At 59.4% G+C, this 15704-nt stretch overlaps 1 protein-coding gene across 2 annotated transcripts in view; it reads left to right on the top strand.

Annotated features, from left to right (window-relative positions):
* The window catches only part of NEK6 (NIMA related kinase 6), a 67240-nt gene that overhangs the window by 38420 nt on the left and 13116 nt on the right, over window positions 1-15704 (top strand). For both annotated transcript variants that reach the window (XM_080669373.1, XM_080669374.1), the window contains exons 3-7: window positions 4827-4967; window positions 6276-6338; window positions 8135-8245; window positions 11357-11465; window positions 12339-12446. In XM_080669373.1, coding sequence (XP_080525499.1) covers window positions 4827-4967; window positions 6276-6338; window positions 8135-8245; window positions 11357-11465; window positions 12339-12446 — 532 coding nt within the window. The remainder of the gene's footprint in view (window positions 1-4826; window positions 4968-6275; window positions 6339-8134; window positions 8246-11356; window positions 11466-12338; window positions 12447-15704) is intronic.

Consider the following 15704-nt stretch of genomic DNA (forward strand, 5'->3'; position numbering starts at 1 on the left):
AAATCGTTCTTAGAGGAAGGAGCGAGGCTCCAGGGCGGCAAGAATGCTGCACGCTGGACCGGCCTGGGTTCAGTTCCCAACTCCATCCCTCACCAGTCCGGTGACGTTGGTAAATGACCTCTCTGAGCCTCGGTCTCCTCATCCGTAAAATGGGGCCATGAAGACGAAGTGAGATGGTATACCTTAAACATCCAGCATGGCACCCAACATCGTGGGTGTTACGGAAATGGGTGTTATCAAATGTCATTGATCTTGTGGTGATATTCTAAAATTTAATTTCGTTTTCACAGCTGAAGAGCCCAGAGCTGGAAATACCCCCCAATGTAGAAAGAACAATTTAGCCCTCCAATTTTTAATAACCTTCTGTGCCCGGGACACATGGTTTGCTCATTTCAGGAGCTTTCCAGTGCTGAGAGCTATCCGCATATGAAAATATGTTTGCTGAACACGACAGAAATTATATGTGAAATTCATATATACTAGTAATTGGGAAGGCTAGTATATGCCGGCTTTTATTAAGGTTTTGAATGAATGAATGAATGAATGAATGAATGAATGCAGTTGAGAAAAAGCATCTATGCTTTATGATTTTTGCCAAGTGGCTGCAGAGCATTTTCATCAGGAGTGAAAGGCAAGGCTCAGCTGACCCGGTAAGAACCACATGAATTTCCGAGCAGGAGGACAGTGTTCTTGTCTGAGAAAGCCCTGGCTAATGTGTCTCCCATCTGGAAGTCTTTGCAGACCTGCGTGGGCTGTGCCAAGTTCCGCTGTGTTCGGCACTGTTCCGAGAGAGAGAGAGAGAGAGAGAGAGAGAGAGAGAGAGAGAGAGAGAGAGGAACGTGCCTGACTCTGCCGGAGATGAGGACAGCATTGCACGGGCCCAGATCGTTAGGAAAATATTCCCAAGCCAACGATGGCCGTTAGAGAAGATTTAATGACCAAACATTGATGGCCATTAAAGTTCAAGAAGTGTTTGCTTTGTTGTAAATTCAGCAAGTGCTTGTCTCATTTTTGCCTTAGGTCTGCGTGTTCCAGGAAGAGGGAAGGGCCAGACCTGAAGGTGCAGGACCAGTCGGGTTAGATAAGGGTTTAAGTCCCGGTGCTTGGATAAGGTAGAATGACCAGTCATTCCGAAAGGCTTGGACTCCGCGCTGCGTCATTTGGAATTGACTCTGCAGCAGATGGGGGCCCATTATGGGTTTGAAGTTGACGGGGTCGAGGTTTTAGATCACTGGTAGCTGAGGCTCAAGGCCCAGGGAAGGTGGAAAGGGAGGTGAGAAGGTGAGCTGATGCCTAAGCCCTAACCAGGCTGGACGCAGGAGCAAAGATTTCAGAGACGTCCAGGGGGGAAAGCCACCTGCTTTTGGTGACGGAAGGGAAGAGGGAGAAGGAAGTCCAGGATGTGTCCAGCCTTCTGGCTGCTGGCTGCTGCTCTGTGGCTTCACCCTTCAAGTCTTGGCTTGTCAGTCATTTGGAGCTGATTCCAGAGTCTCTCATCCGTATGTTTAATTAAGCTCAGCTCTTTCCGAGCTCCGAGCTCGTTAATGAGGATCGGCTTGGGAGCCACGACAGTGGAGATGACTTTAGGTTTTGTTATCAGACGTCTCTCGTGCGTGCTCCGGGCGTCTCGCTCGCTGTTCCCGTGGCGCTGCGTGTAGATGTCCGGGCTGAGAGAGCCACGGTGGTGGTTGCACCCACCTCCTTCCGTCCTTTCACCAGCTCAGAGCAGTAGGTCTTATTCGGGGCTCCCGTTCGCAGGGGTGGGGGCGACGCTGCGATAAAGAACTTGCCCCTTAGCTTGGAAGGCGCAGAGCGGGAGTCACTCCCGTCGTGTGGCCCGTGTGCACCTTCTTGAGTTTGAAATTAGCCAGATTGTGAAGAGCCTAGCGGGGCTGGCCTCCTAAAAAGCCCGACAATACGGACTCTTTGTGAATCGTGCCCTTCCGTGCAGCGTGGATTTAAAACGCACTGCCACATACACACATCCCACGTTCCTTACGCACGATGTCAGATGTCTTTAAAGGCGAACTTGGTTTACGGGAAATGTCATTCTGATGAAGTGCGCTTTCTAAAATCACAGAAACGGTTGCCTTAAAATTAATGATGCATTGCAAATATCGGGGAAAAAGACCCATCCAGTGTAAAGATGATTAAAATTCAGGTCAGAAGTCTGACTTAGTCAGGCTAAATTTTTTAATGAGATTTCAGGAAATTAATTGGGCGAATGCATTTTTATACTTTCAACATGTAATTTTATGCTCCTGTTGGAGAAGAAAAAAAAAAAGAATTTGTCGATGGCCAAGGCTTATTGTGGTTCAAACATTTTTAACACGAATTAGCATAGGGTGGGGGGCATTTGTGGCCTAATTTGATCTGACTTGGAGAAGAAAGCTGGGTTTCTCCAAGCTCTCTGGGTGGGGGTGTCCAAGATACCCCCTTCCCTGCATGTCCGTCTCGGCCTGAGAAGCCTGGCAGCATTTCTTGGGAGGGGGGGCTGGGGACAGAGGTGACTCAGGGACCTGGGCCATCTTCTTGGCTCCTTAGCCAGACGTCCACCGCATCTCCTCGACCTTTGGGGGAGAACTAAAGGGCTCCCACCCAGGGAAGGAGGATGAGGAGTCAGAAACGGCCTTTGGTGCCCATGGCGAAGCGAGGCAAGGGGAGTGCCGTCTCAGATGTCACTGCTTTACTCTAGCCAGGTGACATTGGGTGAGTGACCTCTCTGAGCCTCAGTTTCCTCATCTGTGAAATGGGGCCATGAAGGCTACATGAGATGGTAAACTTTAAACATCCAGCATGACATCCCACATCGCGGAAATGATACGCCGTTGATCTTATTCTTTTTTAAAAATATATATATATTTTTATTGATTTCAGAGAGGAAAGGAGAGGAAGAGAAAGATAGAAACATCAATGATGAGAGGGAATCATTGATTGGTTGCCTCCTGTACGTTGGACTGAGCCCACAACCCAGGCATATGCCCTTGACCAGAATCGAACCTGGGACCCTTGAGTCCCCAGCCAATGCTCTATCCACTGAGCCAAACTGGTTAGGGCGTTGTTGATCTTATTCTTGTTGTGTAAAACTCATTTTAGTTTTCACAGCGAAAGAGCCCAGAGCTGGGCATCCCCTCAGTGCAGACCCTCCGTGGGGATGAGGACGGTGGCGATGTTGGTGACAGCAGCGAGGACGCCCTGCACTGCGTCCTGGGCCAGGCGTTGCCGTACACACCCTGCCTCCATCCGGCCCAGCCCTCTGGGAAATAGGTGCTGCCGTTCTACAGACATCTGCGATGCCAACGCCGACACCAATAACACGCAGCCTTTCCTACGTGCCACGTGCTTTCATTCATTAACCTGTTTAACCCCCTGGGGGTTACGGATCAGGAAACTGAGGCCCAGAAGGGCTTGCCTAAGGTTTACAGCCAGGAAGTGGCAGAACTTGGACTCGCGTGTCCCTGGAGGTTCTTCATTTTCCCCAGGAGCCAGCCAGCCCGGCCCAGTCCTAACGGGCCGTCCGCAGCAGCATCCGATGAGCAGTCCTCAGGAAGGCCGACAGGGTCTTGACTGTGAGCCACCCTGGTGTGAGCTGTCTGGGCCCAGCCCCGTGTTCGCCCAGCCGTTTAGAGCTCCAGGGACCCTTTTAATCCGTAACATCTCCCTGGACCTCGTGGAACCCTGAGGCTGGTGTCACGCGGCCAGGCTGTGGACGACCTCACGGGCTGCAGGGGCAGGAGTGGAGCTTGCCGAGGGCTGACCCAGGACAAGGAAGGCCTTGGAGGTGGCAGCAGAGGGCGGCCTGGCCTCTCGGGGCAAGAGCTCAGGTCACCTTTCCTTTTCCACTCACAGCCCCGGCGTGAAATCAGGGTCAGGACTCTGCTGGCTCAGGCGGCTGCGCCTGGGAGCCCTGTGTCCCGCAGTGCCCCCCGCCAGAGCAGAGGCCACCCCGGTGATGGGCCCCATCCAACCCTGGGAGGCACCCTCACCCGGTGCTGCTGCCCCAGTGACCTGCCCCACCACAGGAGCTTATTCCTCTAATTAGGTCGAATGGGTTGTGACAGGAAATGCAAATCTGGGTCATCGCATATGCAGATGTGCAGCTGGAGCGGCAGCCAGCCGGCTAGGTTGTCACCCACGTCCTCTGGGAGCTTCCTGGAGGCTGTGGAGCGGGCAGCCGGCTCTGGGGCCATCCCTGGCGTGGGTGCGGGGACCCAGCACTCCTCCTGAGGAGAAGAGCCCAGGTTCCCAGAGCGAGGACCCTTGGAGATCGCATCCTCCAAGCACTTCAAGTCCCAGGGGGGAACTGAGGCCCAGAGAGGGAGGGTCCCTGCTGCATGTCACCCAGCAGTGCAGCTGGCTCTAAACCCCGGGCACTCGAGTCCCAGCCCCCACCGCCTGGCTGGGGGACCGGGCCTCCTGTCCTTATTTATAAAATGGGATTAATAATTTACAAGGCTGTTCGAAGGTTTAAGTCATAAAATCTGTCTAAGCAGCGAGTACAGTAACTGACACGTAGTAGGTGCTAATATGTGGGGGGGGGGGGCGGAGGCAGACTGAACGGAGCAGACAAGCCAGTGATCAGACCGTGAGGGGGCGTGATAAGGGCTATGGAGGAAGCCAGCAGCCTCGTTTCTCATCTGCAGAGTGGGATCCTTGCGGGGAGCACCTGGGGTGGGTGTGGAGAGCACGGGGGTGGGGGGTCGGGGCGATGAGAAATGACAGCGCGGTGGCGACCAGAGCCCTCCTTCCCCTCGGAGGGGCGCTGGGGAAGGGCAGCACTCCACCTCGGCCTGGCTGGACGCCGATGCCCTCTGTCTCCCCTCCAGAGGCACCCGAACGCCCTGTCTTTCCGCTGCTCGCTGGCAGACTTCCAGATCGAGAAGAAGATCGGCCGAGGGCAGTTCAGCGAGGTGTATAAGGCCACCTGCCTGCTGGACAGGAAGACGGTGGCTCTGAAGAAGGTGCAGGTGAGCCAGCGACCCCACGGGTCAAAGCTGCCTTGCAGGAGCCCCCGTCTGTGTCTAAACGTGGTGGTCCGGGGCCGGCCCCTCTCCCGCCTCCCCCACTTCCCTGCCTTTCCACCGTAAAGAAGGGAAATTAGTACCCAGCTCACTGGGTACAGAGAGAACCAGGCAGAATCCTGAAAGTTCAATCTGAGCCGTAAAGGAAAAAACTGAGCACCTACTGTGTGCACTGGGGCCTGCTGGGAGCTCACGGAGCCTTGACAACAGCCCTGGCTGGGGACTAGCATCCACTGCTCAGGAGAGGAAAACGGGACAGAGCAGGGAATGACTCGCCAGGCCCTCAGGACTAAGGCCCACAAACAACCCTGCTGCCCGCACTGGCTGGTCCGTCTGGGCCGGAGGGTCCTTCCCACCCCCGTGTCCCTCCCAGATGGCAGGAGGGGGTTGGGCAGACCGTTTTAAGCAGCAAACTCTGGCCAGGAAGCATTCAGTGAGAGCCGCTGGGCCCCTTGGACCGCTGCTTCGCTGCAGGAGGTGCTGTTGCATCCTCTGCAGAGCTTCCCGAGCCCCTGTGCGCGCTTGGCAGCCTGGGCAGCGGAGGCGGCAGGCGCAGTCCCAGGGTGGCACCAGTCAGAGGGTGGCAGCCGGGTGGAGGCCGCCCGCTGGAAGGTCGGGCATCAGTCTTCTCGTTGATCCGGGACTCGCACGCGGCTTCAGGCCCTGGAGGAGCAATGGGTGCCTTTGTTCAGAAAAGGACCACGTTCTGCCCTTAGTTTCCAAGGAGGGGCTCACCTGGGCTCCTTTTGGGTTTATCTGTGTGGTGACGGATTTGGTGACGGATTTGGTGACGAGGCTGCTGGCCTGCCCACCAGCTCTTCGTTCCTGTAAGTTAGAAGGTGGAGGGAGGACCCACCGTGAGCGAGCACTGGAGGTCGGGGGCAGGAGGGGTCGAGGTGCCAAGGGCTGTGCTTCACCTTCCCACTCTATCCAGCTCGGGCTATTGGCCCCATTTACAGAAGCGAAGACTGAGGCTCTGCCTGTGTTTCCTGGCCTGCACTTCTCAGTGTGTGCCCTCAGCAAGTCACTGGGCTTCTCCGGGCCTCAGTCCCCTCCTCTGTGAGTCAGTGACAAGACCTCCTGCCTCGTGGGAGTCGCCCTGAGGATTCAGCCCGAAGCGGTCAGCGTGGCGCCGGGCACATGGCGGGGCCACTAAGCAGAGCTGTTGTAGGGCCACTCAGCAAGGAGGTGGCTGAACCAGGACACTGGGGCTGGGTTTTAACCATCCTGTTTCTCTCTCTCCTCTCGCCCAAGATATTTGAGATGATGGACGCCAAGGCCAGGCAGGACTGCGTCAAGGAGATCGGCCTCCTGAAGGTGAGAGCCCTGAGCGGGATGGTCTCTGAGGACAGCCCTCCGTTGAGCTGGAACAGGACTGACTGGACCAGGCGTGTAAAGGGCAGGTGCCCCAGGGCCTGACCTGGGGGAGGTGTGCAGGGCGCAGATGGTGGTGGCATCTGTGGTCGCTTTCCTTTTCCCACTGGCATCTGCACTGGCTTCCCTAGAGTCAGAGATTATAGGACATTCTGCACTAGACTTGGCCCTGGTCCGGGCTGCGCTCTCCTGGGGATCCCTCCCCACCCCCCAGTTGTAGGATGCTGCTGAGATCTGGGAAGTGATGGAGGAGGGGGGGGGGGAGGGGAGAGGGAGAGGGAGGAGGAGGAGGAGGAGGAGTCTGGAGGTGGTGTCCTGCTTTGGGAAAACAGCCCGTGATGCTGCTCTTGAGCCGGAAGGACTGAGGAGGGGCCTCCCTCTGAGAAACCAGCACAGGGTCCAGTGGCAGCTGAGGCTGAGCCCTGCCCCGGGCTCTCGGGCCTGGCCCTGTCCTTGGGGATCAAGGCAGGCAGCAGAGGGTGACCATTCAGGGTACTGCTGGCCAGCTCAGGGGCCATGGAGCCCAGGGGAAGCCCTACAGAGGCTGGGGCCCCGTTCCAGAACCTGGAAGGCAAAGATGGGTCTGCTGCAGGACCCCCGACAGCGTGGATTGGGGGCCAGGTTGTGATGTGGGGACTCTTCCTGATTAGCCAGCCTGGGGGAATAGCTGTCCCAGTCACCCACCCCCTCTCCCCACCCTGGGCCAAGAACACACGTGTGCCATCCACATCGAGTAAGGAATTGCACACGCGTGTGGACTGAGCTGAGCCCGCCTGTCTCGGGTCCCCGGGTACAGAAATGTGTGAGCACAGCCCTTCGGTGGAGCAGGCCCGGCGTGGTGTGAACTGGGCCTGCTGGGTGGGCTCTGGCCCTTCCCCAGGCGGTGAGCTGAGTGCCGGTGACCGTGGGCTTCGGGGCGGACACACCCCTGGCTCACTAGCGGTGTGGCGGTGGGCAAGCTGCTGACTGCTCGGGCCCTGTCTCCTCATCTGTACAAGGGGGTGATGACAATGTGCCGTCTTCGGGGTGTCGGGGAATTGGTGAGCAGAGGCTGGAGGTGCTCAGGGTAGTCCTGGTGTGTGCCAGGTGCTCTGCCAGAGGCAGCCCTTGTGGTCGCGGGAGGGCAACGCCAGGACCTTCCAGGACGCCGACCCAGCTCCCGCCTGCCCGTGGGGGAGTCAACAGGATGTGCCAGGGCAGGAGGTGTTTCCTGCAAAACAAAGGGAAACACTGTTCTCAGAGGGGCCACTGGGCGACTTGTTCACGTTGTTCATGCCAGGACCCGAAACCCAGGACCTCCCGGCGCAGAGGCCATGGGTGTGGGGCAGGAAGGGGCCAGCACAGCACAGATTCACACACGCATGGGCTCGGGACCGTTTTTGAGCACGGGGGATGCAGCCCAGCGCGGAAGGCAGATCCGAGGGGACCTTCTATTGATGGGCTCTTTACTCCCAGCCCTGCCCTCGGTCCTTCCCTCTGGTCACCTGGTTGGACATTTCAAGGGTATTCATCTAATCTTCACAGCATCATGCCCATTTTACAGATGAGGAAACTGAGAATGAGATGCAAAGTGTCACCCAGCTTTCCCAGCGTCACCCAGCTCGGCCAGACTCCCAAGCACAGGCCTTTTCCCTAAGACACTCACCCCTCCCGCAAATGCCAGGGCCGCGTCAGTGGGCGCCCGTGGGGTGCCAGCCATCTCTCACTGACTCTGCCTCTCTCTCTCTCTCCTTGGGCAGCAACTGAACCATCCGAACATCATCAAGTACTTGGACTCGTTTATTGAGGACAACGAGCTGAACATTGTGCTGGAGCTGGCCGACGCGGGTGACCTCTCGCAAATGATCAAGGTGAGGGTGCCAGGGGGCAGGCAGGGTCTGGGAGCTGCCCAGGGTCAGGCAGCCCTTCCTCGGTCCTCTGGGACACTCAGCCCCCCTTGCTGAGCCCACGGGCCTCAGGCCCCGTCCCCATGTGCTGAGAGGGCCAGCCACAGACAGAAAGGATCCCTCTCCCGCCCCCCGCCGCATGGTCCCAGCCTGCCATGGCTCATGGGCCACTTCTCCTGCCTCACAGGAGCAGGCACCAAATCTGCATTAGGTCACGGAACCTGGGAAAGTGTCTTGTGGGTCCAGTTGCCTCATTTTACAGACGGGAAGCAGCCCAGAGAGGTTAAGAGACTTTCCTGGGAATACCCAGCAACGTGGGGACAGAGCTGGATCTGTAGCCCAGGTCTCTGTTTCAAGGCCTGGGACCCTCGAGTAGATTTTGTTCCCAAGTTGATTTCCCTGAGGCCCCTCCAGCCCCTGAGGGGCATCTTCATTCCCACGTAGCGGCCAAGGCCAGGAGTCTCCGAGAGGCTGACTGACTTGCCAAGTCCCACAGGCGGGCTCAGGGCCAGGCCTGGCTCTTGCTGTGCACTCCACGCAGCCCTCCCGGCACTCCACCCCTCACCCACCTCGGGGCCAGGACCAGGTCCACGTGAGTCTAGGATCAGGGATCATGGCAGCCCCTGATGGAGCACCTGCTGTGGGCCACAATGTGCTGACCACTAGCATCACTCACTGAGTCCACACTATTCTCAGCAAAGCTCAGAGAGGTTTAGTCACCTGCCTGTGGCAGCACAGCCTCTAATGGGACCGTCAGGCCCGAGCCCTTAGCCCTACTCCTTGTTTCTCTCTCAAGGCCTTCCCTGCCAGCTTGACGTGAGTCTGCAGGCCCCTATGGTGAGCGCCCATCGCCTCCCTCCCCCAGGCCCAGACTGTCTGTTCTTGAGGAAGAGTGGGCCGGCTCAAGCCCTCCCCCCCTCCCCCCTCCCCCCCCACCCCCCACCCCCCGGCCCCGCTCAGCTCCCAGCCACACTTTCGAATGGAACCAGACGTGGATTCTCTGTCATTCCCACCAGGCACTGGGGACTGAGCAGTTGCTCGGCGCTTGCTCTTCTGAAATCTGGCTCCTAGGAATAGGGCGTCTCTGGGAAGCAGCATTACTTGAGCTGTTATCACCTGCTTTCATATTTTCGTTGACATATTAATGCATTTGCAGGGATGTTAATCTCCACACATCCCTGGTGGGAACAGATGTGCTATATCATGTCTTAGTTCTTCCTTCTCCCCCCACCAACACGGCTTCTCCTTCACATGTCATGCTCCCCCTGAACACGCATGCACTTTGCACTCATTGTGTGCCAGGCCCGTCCTGAGACCGAGGGGTGCTGCCCTTGGGAGAGGGGGGATGGGCGCAGAGCAGAGCCGCGAACCATCCGTGTGAGCCAGCGGGAATAAGCCCAGTCAGGCCTGCCAGCCGGGAGGCTTCCTGGCGCGGGGACACCTGAGTGGACCTGAGGGGAGACCCCAAGTCCAGTGGCAGAACCGTTTGTGCAAGAGCCCAGAGGGATGGAAACTGGGGCCCCACAGAGCGCGTTGGTCCAGGAGAGCAGTGTGTGACGGGAGGCATCGGACCGTTCAGGCCTCGCGGTCCAGGCTCAGAATTTGGGATCTTGCCCTGAGGCATTGAGAAGCTTCCTGAGACTCATGGTGGCAGTAACATGGTCGGCTTTGTGTTCTGGAAGAAAGACTGCATGCCCAGCGGGGGCTGGGGGTGGGGGGAGGAGCAGACATGACCGAGAAGAGACCCAGAATGTGGCCCACAGTGAGGGCACCAGACTGTCAGCCCCAGGAGACCCCAGACCACTTGCCACTCGCAATCCATGGAGTCTGACAGTCAGGGGGCAGGGGTGACGGGGCAAATCAAATCTGCCTTCCCCGAACCTCCGTTTCCATCCCGTCCCGAGAGACGCATGGGAACTGGGGGCTGCTGACCGGCAGACCCTGCATCCTAAGGGCCCCCAAACTCAGGGGCCAGGCATCATGGCCACAGCCACGGCACTGGCATTATTTACAGCTGATGCGGAAGCCGGGAACTGCCACCACCCCAAAGCCCACCGGAGACTCGGCGCCTTCCCGCGAAATGTCGCACGGCGCTTATTGGCGTGACATTTAGAAAATCACCGCCGCAGCCCTGCGCGTCCCACTTAACTGCTGTGATGAGGATTAGCCAACATCACGGCGTAAATCACACCCCGGCCCGGCCCAACTCGCACCTGGCGTGGCCCCTGGGGGCGTGGGGTCCTGTGCTGGGGGGTCTGTGCCCGGAGCCTGGGCTGGCTCACCCGGAGGCCCCGCCCCCAGAATGGAGCCTTGGGAGGGCCTGGAGGTGGGGGTGGTGTTAGTGCCAGGTCGGGGTTCCAGCTGTGACTGCCCCGTGCCAGCTGCGGTGCGGCCCTCCGAGTCCTCGTCAGCGAGATGGGCACAGTGCCCCGCTCAGGGCCAGCACGGGCAGGGGCTCCGCGAAAGCTCACCGGACGCCCCTCCGCCCTGTGAGCCGGACACGCTCCGCGTTCGCCCGGCGCGGCCTGGGCGGGCGGGTGCGGCGTTGTTTCCTGGAGCGTTAACTGTCTCCTCGGGCCGTGAAGCAGGTGAATGCCTGTCGAAACCGGGTCCAGTCGAGAATGCGAGGCCCATTCCCCTGGGGTTCTGCCGTGTTTGTGAACGAGCACGCGGGCTGAGACGTGCCCGCTCTGAGGAGGGCAGCTGTGGTTTAACCCGCAAGCCCGGCTTGGGTGTCCCCGTGCTGGGCAGGCTGTGGCTGGGCGCAGAGAGGCCACGCCAGGCCACTCGGCGAGGCGCTCCCTGTCGGGCGGGGGGAGGAGACGGACATGTGTCCAGGGGGATCCAGAAAAAGTGTGATCGAGAGCAGCCTTCGGGGGTGGCCCAGCCCCCATCCAGCAGTGCTGTCAGGACACCCACCTGCAGGGAGCACATCACTGAGCGGGGTGCACGGAGGGCCACGGAGGGCAGTCAGGGCCGACGTACCGATGGGAACACGGGGACCCCGGGCCAGGCGCCACCCGCCTGCCTCTCAGCCCCTCACCGGCCTGTCCCTCTGTCTGTCCCCCACCGCAGTACTTCAAGAAGCAGAAGCGGCTCATCCCCGAGAGGACGGTGTGGAAGTACTTCGTGCAGCTGTGCAGCGCCGTGGAGCACATGCACTCCCGCCGCGTGATGCACCGAGGTGCGTGCGCACCGCCCGCGTGGCGCCCGGGACACCCCGAGGAACCTTGGCCACTGTGTGTCCCCGGACACGTGGGTGTCGAGCATCTTGTCTGTCCTTGGCGAGGTCACTGAGGGGGCATGTGAGGTCCCGGGCTCACCGCACACGCATGCCTGACCCCTGGGGGGGTAAAAGCCAGATAGTTACCTGGACCCAGGGAACGGGGGCCGCGCTCGGTGCAGCGTCGCCCGCCCCCAGTACCAGCCTGGGGCCAGCACAGGGGAGGGTGCAGCGAGGATGGGGGGAGGGGCCGGCCAGGGAGACAGGGGAAGCAGTCAGTAAAGGGAACTTTTGATTCGGGCTTCGAAGTCTTAGGAGTCGGCTGGGCAAAGGAAATGAGATCCCGACAAAGGAAAGTTCCCGAACGTTGGCGTCATCCGGCACCGTGAGGGAGGAGGTGCTGGTGCGGCACACAGCGTCCTTCGCTGGTTCCTCCGTTCACTCATCCCACCTGTGCTCACCAGCGTCCGCGGGCACTGCCCGGGCCCGGAACAGCGTGCGTAGCCTCACTGAGCACTTGCTTCGCTCGTCATGTATATCCTCCTCCATGCTACCTGCTGTGTGCCCGACACCATGCTAGGCACAGGGGGAAGCTTTCCAAAGACCCCTGCCCTCCTAGCCTCAGAGCAGCCTGTGGAGTCAGTGGTCAGGCCCACCCACAGGTGAGGACAGTGAGGCCGCAGCTCAGGGCCCACAGCTGGGCAGAGCCGGGCTTGCTCGGAGGGAGCAGGACGGCGGGCTGGGTCCCGGCCACCTACAGACCCTGCCCTCGCCCCTCAGGCCTCCCGCTCTGTCCCCCTGACCCCACAGCAGCCCCCTCTCCTTCCCCTGCAGACATCAAGCCTGCCAACGTGTTCATCACGGCCACGGGCGTCGTGAAGCTCGGGGACCTCGGCCTGGGCCGCTTCTTCAGCTCCGAGACCACCGCGGCCCACTCCCTAGGTAAGGGGGCCTGTCCGCGCCCCGGCAGCCCCAGCCCCCGTGACCGTGACCGTGGGGGGATGTGGACAATCCCCACAGTGCCTTTGGGGAGAGTTAGCGCGGAAAGTGCCTTCCTGAACCCCAAACTTCACTCGCTCTTCAGAGGTGACCCAGAGGGAGTAAACTGAGACTGGGGGTCCTGGCTGGGCCTCCCTGTGTCCAGGAAAGGATGACTGAGCCCGGGGGGTTGGGGAGCTGTGGCTCTGCGGTGGCACAGGGTAGCCACCCCGTCTTTCTCGTTGCCACGTAGTGTCCCACCCACGGGTGCACCGCACGCGGCCCTTTCCTCCTGCTGGGGGACATTCGAGCTGTGTCACCTTTGTCTTTCGAATGGGCAGTTTTGAAGCTGTGGGGGCTGAATGCCCGGGAGGAGGTGGCTCTGTGGCTGGACTCTTGAGGAGTGAATAGGAACTGGTGGGGCAGCAAGGGGGGAACTGGGGGAGCTGGGGAGCGGGGTCCCCAGGACCTCGGGTGGCAAGGAAGGCAGTGGGGCTTTGAATGCCAAGCTGTGTGGGCAGGCACCATCCCAGGAGTGGGGAGTGCCAAGCCCTGGGGGGCAAGGGAGAGAGACTGGGTTGGGTGTGTGTTTCGGGTCACGTGAGCCGTGTTGAGCTTCAGAACCCACATGCTGGCTATGTAACTGCCTGGGAAACCTGGAACCGTGGCGGAGGGGGATTTTACGTTTAACCAGAATAGAGAAGCCAGCAAAGCCCCCCGTTTTACAGCAAGGCGTGTCGGCATTAAACCAGGCAGCGTGGAAACACTGCAGTCAGGCAGGGCGTCCCCCTTTCCCGGAGCCAGTTCCCGGCCCTTTGGGGTGGTTTGTGGAGGAAGGTCTCCCAGGCTCCCCTCTGTGCGTGGGTACGCCCCCCCACCCTGGAAAACCACTCTTCTCGGCTCCTCTCCGCAAACTGCACGGCCCAGCCAGTGTCCGCCGTCCTCCGACCTGGGGTTCTGCGCAGGCCAGGCGTGCACGCAGCCTCCGGGGACGACGGGGGTGCTTCTGGAAGACACTTTCTGAGTGGAAACTCACTGTGCTACAGCCCCGATGGCTTCGGGGCGCTCAGTACAGCGCGCCATCGGGAGAATTGTGCTCTGAGCTGCTTATAGGGGTGTGAGCGTGTGAGTGTGTGTGCATACCAGTGTGTGCATACCAGTGCGTGTCTGTGCACATGTGTGTATCTGCATGTGTGTGGGGGGGGTGAAACTCAGCTCCATCTGACCCTGGAGGATGCCTGGCACGTTACTGGTCTTCCTTTAGCTAAAAAAGGAAAGAACCCGCCACCCCATGAGTCTGTGACACTTCATTCAGGCCTCAAATAGCCAGCGAGGAGTCTGAAATCCGGGAGCTCGAGTAACAGAGTCCCAGCTCAGCCCTGGATGCAGGCCTGGCCTGGCCCAGCCCGTGCATCCTCCACCAGGGGCAGGGGGTGGGGGGTGACAATGCTGGGGCTTCCCCAGAGCTCGGCCACCCACTGCTCCCGGGGACACCTTGTCTTTCCCGGGCCCCTCAGACCCTCTCTGTGAAAATCAGTGTGTCTGTCAGTTTGGGACTGTACGTCTCTGGTTTTAGAGCTTCAAAGGGCCAGAAACCCAGGGAACGCCGTCAGAGGGGAGAGTTAAAGCCACTGGCTCCCTTCCCCATCGGTCAGGCCCAGCCCTGCTCCGTCCCGCCGGGGGGAGGCTGTGGTGCTCGTCAGAGCCGGTTAAGATCACATCATTAGGAAGGGGCAGGAACACGGACGGGCTCAGCGACAGCACGGGTTTATCGACTTGACGGCTGCGCTTATTACATTAATGAGAAGGAATTGGGACTTGGGAAAAGGCTGCCCCCGTAAGCCCAGCTCTTCCAGGGAGCGGCTGCTGGGCGTGGTGGGTGGAAGCAGACCTCTTGGGGTCGTGGCTCCAGAACAGAGGGGGGCAGCACAGAGCCAAAGCCCGGGACCTGAAGTCTCCCAAGATGCAGGAGAAAGACCCCCTTCCCCAGCGAGATTCTGCAAGCCGCTGACGAAGGCTTACACACCCGTTAGTTGGGAGAGGTTGAAGTCATTGCCATCGGCTCATGACTCAGGAAGGATGCAGGGGTTTGAATTATGCATCTGTGCGCACCTACTATGTGGGGCTGCTGTGGTGGCAGCCACGTTGCCCTGGCAACCAACTCCTCTCCTGAGCTGCAGACCCATTGGCAGGGTTTATGCAAATCCCATTTCTCCTGCTGCCCCCTTCCCAGCCCCCTCCTCGCCTCTGTATTTGCTAACACGAGGCTGGCATGAAAGGGCATTAGTCATGCCATGGCCAGGCTGACAGGTGCGGTACCCAGCGGTGGCAGAGCGGCTGCCTCGGTGTCAGGCATAGGAGCCGTAATTAGAGCGAGGAACAGAATGAGCGTCAGACGAATTACCAGGCAGCAGATCATATTTGTCAGGAAGGATTGCATACATAAAAATTAAGTGACAGTACACGCTGGCGTAATGAAAGAAAAATGAAAGATTTGCCTATACACAGCTCACAAGCTACAAGCAAGTGTCTCGCTCCGAGCAACAGCAGCAGCTGCAAGACAAATTGTGGGGCTGGGAGAGCAGGCCCTGCCTCTCAGCAGCCGTGACAGGGCGGCCTGGCGCTGGAGTCAGGGTGGGAGTGAGGCCGGTTCACACCCAGGGCCGGGCAGGGCCTCACACCACCTCTCAGTCCATTCAGGAGTGACCTACCCATCAGGTAGAGGGGTCAGGACCTGCTGGCTTCTCCAGGCCGCCAGCCCTGACCTGGCTGCAGAGCATACATTTCTTCCTTCTCCCTTCCCCAGACTGGGTAGAGGACATGAGATTAAGCATCTTTCCCTGCTTTCAGGGGCCCCCAGACTGGTGAGGGACAGACGCAGTCAGTCCCAGGATAACGTGGTATGGGGACAGGTGGAACCGTGTCCTGCAGGCCCACTGTGTGCAGGCACAGTGCTGAGCTCCCCGTGGAAACCAGGGGCATGGAGCTGCCCTTTATTTCAGTTTGTGTGGTCACTGAACTCACCGAAGAGGTGAGTCAACAAAGAAAGCAAGGCTTACAAGCTGCTTGAAAAAGATTTGCTTTTCAAAAATCATCCCACTGAGGCTCATTCTCTCCATTTGACAGCAGCCCGGGTGCTGGGACGTGGGCTTGGACCCTGAGGAGCTCTGGGTGCAGGGACACCCAGGGCACCGAGTGCCCAGCCACTTGGGGAGAAGCCCA

The sequence above is a fragment of the Plecotus auritus genome (genome assembly GCF_963455305.1).
Source record: "Plecotus auritus genome assembly, chromosome: 5".
Taxonomy (NCBI): Eukaryota; Metazoa; Chordata; class Mammalia; order Chiroptera; family Vespertilionidae; genus Plecotus; species Plecotus auritus.